We start from the raw sequence: 8,120 nt of genomic DNA on the forward strand, positions 1-8,120 counted from the left end.
GTATCTAACAAATTGTTTTTTTTTCCTCTTACAAACCATAAATAAGAATTGTTAATGTGGGATGTTCACTTTGAGCTTGATTAGTACACATCAAACATAAGACTTCTAACACTCACATTTGAATGAGAATTAAAATATTTTTGAAAGTTTATAGTTTTTTCTTAGTTTTTCTTCTAATTTTTCACTAAGGAATCTTTCTCAAAAAAATAAAATTAGAATTTCTTTTAGAAACTAGAGAGAGTTTAAAATTTTCCAAATTTTCCAAAGATTTTTTTTTTGCTTGAAGAAAAAAATATCTTTTAATCATTATAAAGTTTCTTGAGTTTTAAATATGATTTAAATGAGTAAAATTATATGTTAATTTATAAATTTAATGCGAATGAAAATATACATTGAATTTGAATGGTGAAAATTAAATTAAAATAAGTAAAATTATGGTTATACTGATAAAGAAAATAAGAAAATGTATAACATAATTATACATTTGGTTTTGCTTATTGATCCCCTGTTGCATATAATAAAATGCACATAATGAGTAACGTATCATCTTCTTCTTTCACTTCTTCCAAAATGTTTTCAGTTTTCTCACACTCTCTCACTCACACAACCATGTCTCAATCTGCGTTGTTCAAATTTAGTTACAACAAACCTTGCCATTACACTCCTCTCCTCTTCCCTAACAACCTTCCGATCGCACCGCCGCTTCTTCGCACAACAACCGCTCTCCGCAGCAATGCCGCGCCAGATCCGCCCCTCGCTTTTCCCGGCGCCGCCGATGTCATCGTCGTCGGCGCTGGCGTTGCCGGTTCCGCTCTCGCCTACACCCTCGCCAAGGTGCCTCTTCCTATTTCCATCCTCGCCCCACATCTTGAATTAATGAATTAAGAAGCAGAGATTTCGAAATCGTTCTTTACGTAAGAGTATAAGAAAAATGAATGCTTTGATTGGTTACTATCAAGATGTTCCGTAAGAGTGTATGCGTTACATTTTTTGAAGGATGCACGGCGTGTCCATGTTATTGAGAGAGACTTGAGAGAGCCAGACAGAATCGTTGGTGAGCTTCTCCAGCCAGGAGGATATCTAAAGCTAGTTGAATTAGGGTTAGAAGGTATGTATCAAATTGGCTAGTGAACAAGATTATTCCAACACTGAGGTTGGATATGGTCTGTTTTCTGAACATATATTTTTATACATTGCCACTCCTATTACTGTGAAATGAAACTTATAACTATTACCATGTCTGAAGACTGTTATGCGCCTTTCTCTTTTTGTCTTTGTCTTTTGCTAAATATTCATTTTATTCATATTATTTTACAACCTGTTAAACCAGCCTAGTTTTGCTTTTTTTATTATATTTATTAATTTTTTCATTACCTCTTTGTGCTTGTAATATATGAGTCTTATCCCTTCAAGGGGTTATGTATTCCCTATCACCCAACAATAGCAATCAAATCAACAAGCCCCTTATGGAATTAGGTATTTTCATCTGCATGGATCAATGCCATTAGACTTTATCCGAAGCCAAATGGTAAAACCATTTACGGTAAAGCTTTACTTAATGGTTTGTCTCATTGTTAGTCGTTTTCTACCACAGATTCTCCAGTGGATCCACTTATTTCATTCTCTTGGTCTTTATACATGACTAAACTATATTAAGCATCTCTTTGTTATCTCCCCAATAACTGCTACTTCAATTTCTCTTGGATTCATTCATTCCTCATTTAATCCTAAACTTGTATTGTTTTCCTCTACTCACCCTCCGTGGCATATTCATCCTCTGTACACCAAGTTTTAGCTCATGTTGGCATTTACTAATTGTGCTCGACTCGGAAACCCTGTGCAATTTCATGATGTCACTTAAGCAGGGAAAAGAATATAAAACCATTTTTTATAATATTTGTATTATGCATTGAAATTAGCTTATGCTTAATGGTGGAGTAATTAAGTTTGTTTTGGGATACCATTCACATGAGCTGTATATATCCTTTGTCAGACTGCGTGGATCAAATTGATGCACAAAGGGTGCTAGGCTATGTTCTTTTCATGGATGGGAAAAAAACTAGGCTGCCTTATCCTTTGGAGAAGTTTCATGCTGATGTTGCTGGCAGGAGCTTCCATAATGGACGGTTTATACAGATGATGAGAGAAAAAGCTGCTGCTCTCCACCAGTAGTCCTTAATATATTGTGATTGTTAATTTAATTATCAAACTTATTTGCTTGGCCACAAAATAAGTTTAAATTTCTAATTTTTCATTGTAAATTATTGTTTGCAGTATTCTTTTTTTGCCTGATATTATCGTCTTCTTTGTTTACTGTTCAGTGTACGAATGGAGCAGGGCACTGTAACATCTCTTCTTGAACAGGATAACAAAACTGTTGTAGGGGTTCAGTACAGAACTAAAGATGGTCAAGAACTTAAAGCATATGCTCCCCTCACAGTTATTTGCGATGGCTGTTTCTCAACTCTGCGTCGATCTCTCTGCCACTCCAAGGTTGAAATGCCTTCTAATAGTTGAGTGACAATACTTTCCTTTTAATGACACCAAATATCACGCTTATGATCAATTCGGACACAGTTTGGAGATGTTATAAAATCTGGAGGATTTATCAGTTTTGCACCAGTTTGCTTGGCTCCCCTAATATATTATTAGCTATTTTCCAGGTTGAAGTACCCTCCTTTTTCGTGGGTTTAGTTCTGGAGAATTGTCAACTCCCATTTGAAAATTATGGCCATGTTATTCTAGCTGATCCTTCCCCTATCTTATTTTATCGTATCAGCAGCACCGAGGTTCGCTGCTTAGTTGATATACCAGGTCAAAAAGTCCCTCTTGTTTGGAGTGGAATGGCCAATTACCTGAAGGCTACAGTAGCTTCCCAGGTATCTGTTATGATCCTGCATGTGCTTGACATGTGTGTAGTCCAGCTGTGATTTATCATTATTTGTAATGTACAAGTAGCCAATTTTACTTGCTTCTAAGAAGCAAAAAATTGATTCCTGCTTTCATCTTCCTTTATATCTGGTGTAATTTACAGATTCCACCTGAGCTTCAGGATGCTTTCATATCTGCAATTGATAGAGGAAAGATTAGAATCATGCCTAATAGTAGCATGCCAGCTGATCCATATTCTACTCCGGGAGCTCTGTTAATTGGTGATGCTTTCAACATGCGTCATCCTTTGACTGGTGGAGGAATGACAGTGGCACTGTCTGATATTGTTTTGCTGCGGGATCTTATTAAGACAGTTGGTGACCTGAATGATGCATCCTCACTATGCAAATATCTTGAATCCTTTTACATCTTGCGCAAGGTGAGTAGCTTTTACATGTTGGCTAATATATTATTAATGGCAAACTGGTTATATATCGATTTAATTTGATGTATATAGAATGTTCCTTATGTGCCTAATGATCTCTGTTTAATAATATTTGTGGTGTGGAACACGATTGTGGAAACCTAACCAACCATCACAAACCCATTATCCAGAAGCTCAACCTGATACCTTGCATATTTTGAAATCACCCTTTCACACCAGAGCTTCCGAAACATAGACAATTTGCAAGTCACACCTACCTTTACTGAAATTCAACTTTTTCAGAGCAATTAGGGTGACAAGGGTTTAACTTTATACTACTTAGTCATAGAGGCTTTGATACCACATCATGAATCAACTATTTCGCAGGCTTAAGATGGAAGGTGAAGACTAAAGGCACATCAATGGTTTATATTGCATTTCTATCCTTAAAATCAATGTAAATTTAGAATCTTTAATCTTGAAAGAGATTTTGCCTCATGACTTGGCATGCCGTTTGCAGCCTATGGCATCCACCATAAATACATTGGCAGGTGCTCTTTACGAGGTCTTTTCAGTTTCACCCGATGATGCCAGAAAGGAACTACGCCAAGCATGTTTTGACTACTTGAGCCTTGGAAAAATATTTTCTGGTGGACCCATCGGTCTACTCTCAGGTCTAAACCCTTACCCGTTGAGTTTAATTCTTCATTTTTTTGCTGTTGCACTCTATGGGGTTGGCCGTCTGGTCATACCATTCCCTTCATTTGAACGCATGTGGATTGGAGCTCGAATAGTTTTGGTGAGTTCTTCCTTCCACCCATCTCCCATTCATTTAATTTAGTCATGAAATTTGGCTTTTGGCGCCTTACAGTGATACTGTTATTTATTGCCAAGTTTCACCATAACATGTTTTCCTTATCTTCTACAAGTTTGAATAAGAAAACAGTTCACTAATTTGATCATTCTGCAACATAGTCCACAAAAAATTTCATCATTGTTGTTTCAACGTTCTCCATATTTACAGAAATGAGGGTTTCTTCAGCAGTGCCCATAACCATTATCGTGTACTATATGTTGACAGTGACAGTCTCTGTTTTGTAACTCGTAACCAATTAATATCTTTCAGTGTGCGTTTTGCATAATATTTCCAATCATCAAGGCCGAGGGAATACGACAAATGTTTTTCCCCAAATCCATACCAGCTTTTTATAGAGCTCCTCCTGACAGGTGATGCATTGAGGATTAAGGGAATACTTACGCTGCTCTCTCTATTAAGCATTTTCAAATTGTTTGTCTTCAAGTTAAGGGAATTTTGATGGAGGACGCAAAGACAATTGTTATGCCTGCCACTTAGATGGAATTATGGGTGAGGAGTTTCGAAAGGTTGTAGCAGTTAATTGATCAATCCCCTTGGCTGGCTGTCATTGTACCAAAAGAAACAGAGGCAGTGGGATGTGTTTTTTTTTCCTTGAACCAAAGAAAAAAATACATATATTCTGGTTCTTAACTCTAAATTAGATAGGATCATTATGTATAAACATTGGCTTGTAAACAAAAGGAAAGAATACCATATGTTGAAGAAGATTGTGTGGAAAGAAAATAATGTTACTTGTGGTACTTTGATATACCTCTAGAATTGTTGTACACTAGCATGAGCATTAAACTCTTAAAACAAAATCATTTCAAAATAAAATTTCTTCTTTTTTGGAATCGAAAGTAAAATGATATTTTGGTACAGTATTTGAGCATTAAACGTATATCAACTTATAAGTAACCATTATGCAAAACATTAGTTTTTTTTTTAAAATATTTTTACTTTAATACTTTATTTTTGTTTTTGTAATACCAGTTGTAGTACTTTCTTAACAGTCCAACGAAGGTGTAACGAAACAAACAAAATCGAAGCCTCAACTTTTCCCTTTCCAGAAAGTTGTATGTTTAAAATACTTGCCTGGCATCAATTTTTCCTTTTATAGAAAGATTTTGCACACCCTAAGAAGGTTTATTAAGTTACTGGATTTCAATAATTGAACAAATTTTGCCTACTAGATTACAGAATAAATAAAAACTAAAAGTAGTGAAACTAAAAAAAACTTAATGTAAGACTAAAAAAACATTTTTCCTAGATGATAGATCTTTTGGGTGGGGCTGGTAAACTCGGGGGCTGAGAGGATTATGGAAACAATGCCATTTAATCCTGGTTCTATTCAATGGGCTTTTTTGCTTGGTGCGTGTAAGAAGCATGAAAATGTAGACCTAGCGGTGAAAAACAGTCAATGAGTTCCTCAGGCTGGAACCTTATCATGCTGCTCCATATGTAATGCTTTCAAATATGTATGCCAGTGCTTCCAGATGGGACGAGGCTACAAATATTAAAAGGATGATGAGGGGAAGAGGAGTGAAGAAGAAACCAGGTTGTAGTTGGATAGAGATAGATAAGAAGGTGCATGCCTTTGTGGCTGAAGACACTTCACATCCAATGATAAAAGAGATTCATATGTACATGGAGGAATTGTTAAGGAAAATGAAGCAAGCAGGGCATGTACTTGATATAAGATGGGCATTGGTGAAAGCTGAAGAGGTAGAGAGAAATGAGAAAGAAAGAAGGTTATTGAATCACATTGAGAAGCTGGCAGTTGCATTTGGCCTGATCTCCACTGAAGAAAGAGTGCCTATATTGACTTTGAGAACCTAAGAATTAGTGGTTGCCATCAAACATATTTCAGCCATCACTGGCAGGGAAATCACTGTTAGAGATATTCACAGGTTTCATTACTTTAAGGAAGGGCAATGTTCCTGCAGGGACTATTGGTAATGAAAAACAATCAATATTTTTTATTTCAGTGGGAAATGTTATACTACTACCTTATTAATACACACCTGAGTGAAGTTTGGGTAAACACTTTTTTAGTAGAAGTTTATCACACAAGAACTTAATTTAATTCATTAGCCTGACTTTTAAGATTACTGAAAAAAGTTAGAAAGAACTTATTTTACTAAAAATCACTGTGTTTCTATTTCTTTTCCTTTTAAAAAACTAAAACATTGCTTTCCGTAATATAATACCCAATTGCATATACATGCTCTTAAATTATTTAAACTACAGGGTCTATAACATCCAATCAAGTTTTTTCTTTTGTATTTTCTTCATTAAAATTAGTCTGATGATGGAATTGATTTTCCATAAATTAGAGAGAAGTATATGCACTTTGCTGGCAGGTTGATTTTTATTTACTGAAAATTGTGGTTCATTTATAAATAAGTTAAGAGTCACATTTTACAAGTTTAGAGTTAATAAAGACACTAAGATGAACACAACACCGTCAAAACACATGTGCACTTTTTTTTTATTGCAAGAGAAGTGAGGAATCAAAAAGAAGGAATGTCCTAGTAAAGAAATTTCAACAGTACGACTAATAAATGAGAATCTTCATGGAAGTACTGCCATAAAAATTTTCCATGATCTAGAAAATAATAATAATAAAAAAAAATAGGAAATCCCTGCTCTACCCATGCTTTACAAGGGAAAGAACCAAAGGACTGTAAGTAGGGGAAGGTCAAATCTTTATCCTCAATATGATTTTCCACAATCTGTCAAGCTTCTTCAGTCATTATGGGACGTTTGTTTGTAATAGATATAATTAAAAGGTCGAAGGCTTATTTGTAAAGGATTAGTACACTATTATCCAACCACAAACAAGTATTTATGGTAAGTTTGTTTATTTGTACAATAACTACCTTAATAACTACCTTGAAAGTCATATTACTGATGATTTCTGATTGATTGTATAAGATTTACAATGGATGTGTATAGAAATTTGCTCTAAGTTAGATTTTTTACTATAAACATTTATTCCGTGTAATCACAACTAACAAAAGAAAAACATATAATGCGTTTTCCATCTTAACACTATATGTATGAATACATACAAAATTTAAAAGTGTCACGAGTATGAAAAATGTATTATAACAGAAGGAAAACCAAAATAAAGCTCCAAAAAAATATTATTCTTGAAGTTCAAGAAAAGACCACAAGACATACCTTATACCTAAAAGATTAAACAATGATGTTCTAAAACTTTTCCATGTGAGTAAATTAGATCTAATAGACAACCAAAATGATCCTATCCTATAATTGCATTTGACTATAACATTACAACAGTTAATACAAGTTTACACAACCCCTTGGCTGAAAATTTCCATTACTGATGAATTTATCCACACATCATAGTCAATACATTATATAGAAAGTATATTAATAATTTGTCTTCTTAGTTTTAAGAAATAATATTATTCTATTTTAATTTCCTACTTCTCAAAACAATGTGTGTGAAGAGGCATAAACAAACTTTGATACTAATAAAATCACATCAAATGCATTCAACTATGCAGAAACCAGGGGAAACAGACATATTGGCAATACCAAAAAAAATATGTACAAATCATAGAAAACATAAACATTTGGTTATATAACTTCATTTTATTTCTCATTTTTAAAAAGTTTGCACAGAAACCACTATGAGAAATAAAGTAAAAAACAAGGAAACATTTTTGTAAAAAAAAAATAGAAAAAACCCATTGCCCAAATATTTTCTAATATTTCCTGAAAACGAAAAAAACCCTTCAATTCCATATAAACACAACCATCATCAGCACCAAGGATACAACACATGAAGCTTTAACAACACTCATCCAAACTAAACAGACACTCATAGAAGAACAAGGCTTTCTAATAAAACCATGCAATTAAACCATCAAACTTCATTTTATTTCAAAGCAAATCTAAAACAAACCAAAGAAGTTAAAAGGTAGAAGCTACAACGAG

The 8,120-nt window shown here is 34.3% G+C and overlaps 2 protein-coding genes across 3 annotated transcripts; both read left to right on the forward strand.

The window, feature by feature from the left end:
- Nucleotides 1-525: 525 nt before the first annotated feature.
- On the forward strand, nt 526-4,922 carry LOC137831106 (squalene epoxidase 3-like). 2 transcript variants are annotated; one of them, XM_068638643.1, is made up of 8 exons: nt 526-834; nt 997-1,108; nt 1,994-2,168; nt 2,322-2,493; nt 2,664-2,879; nt 3,035-3,310; nt 3,816-4,094; nt 4,523-4,922. In XM_068638643.1, exons 1-8 carry the CDS (start codon nt 532-534, stop codon nt 4,532-4,534), a joined length of 1,545 nt encoding a protein of 514 aa, XP_068494744.1. In that variant the 5' UTR covers nt 526-531; the 3' UTR covers nt 4,535-4,922. The 2 variants fall into 2 exon arrangements, with proteins under 2 accessions (XP_068494744.1, XP_068494743.1); XM_068638642.1 differs by having other exon boundaries at nt 528-834; nt 4,422-4,922.
- A 705-nt stretch (nt 4,923-5,627) lies between these two features.
- LOC137833375 (pentatricopeptide repeat-containing protein At3g49710-like) lies at nt 5,628-5,990 on the forward strand. Its single transcript, XM_068641727.1, has one exon. The coding sequence runs from the start codon at nt 5,628-5,630 to the stop codon at nt 5,988-5,990; it is 363 nt and encodes a 120-aa protein (XP_068497828.1).
- Nucleotides 5,991-8,120: the final 2,130 nt, after the last annotated feature.

This window comes from Phaseolus vulgaris, chromosome 6 (genome assembly GCF_000499845.2).
Source record: "Phaseolus vulgaris cultivar G19833 chromosome 6, P. vulgaris v2.0, whole genome shotgun sequence".
Classification (NCBI taxonomy): Eukaryota; Viridiplantae; Streptophyta; class Magnoliopsida; order Fabales; family Fabaceae; genus Phaseolus; species Phaseolus vulgaris.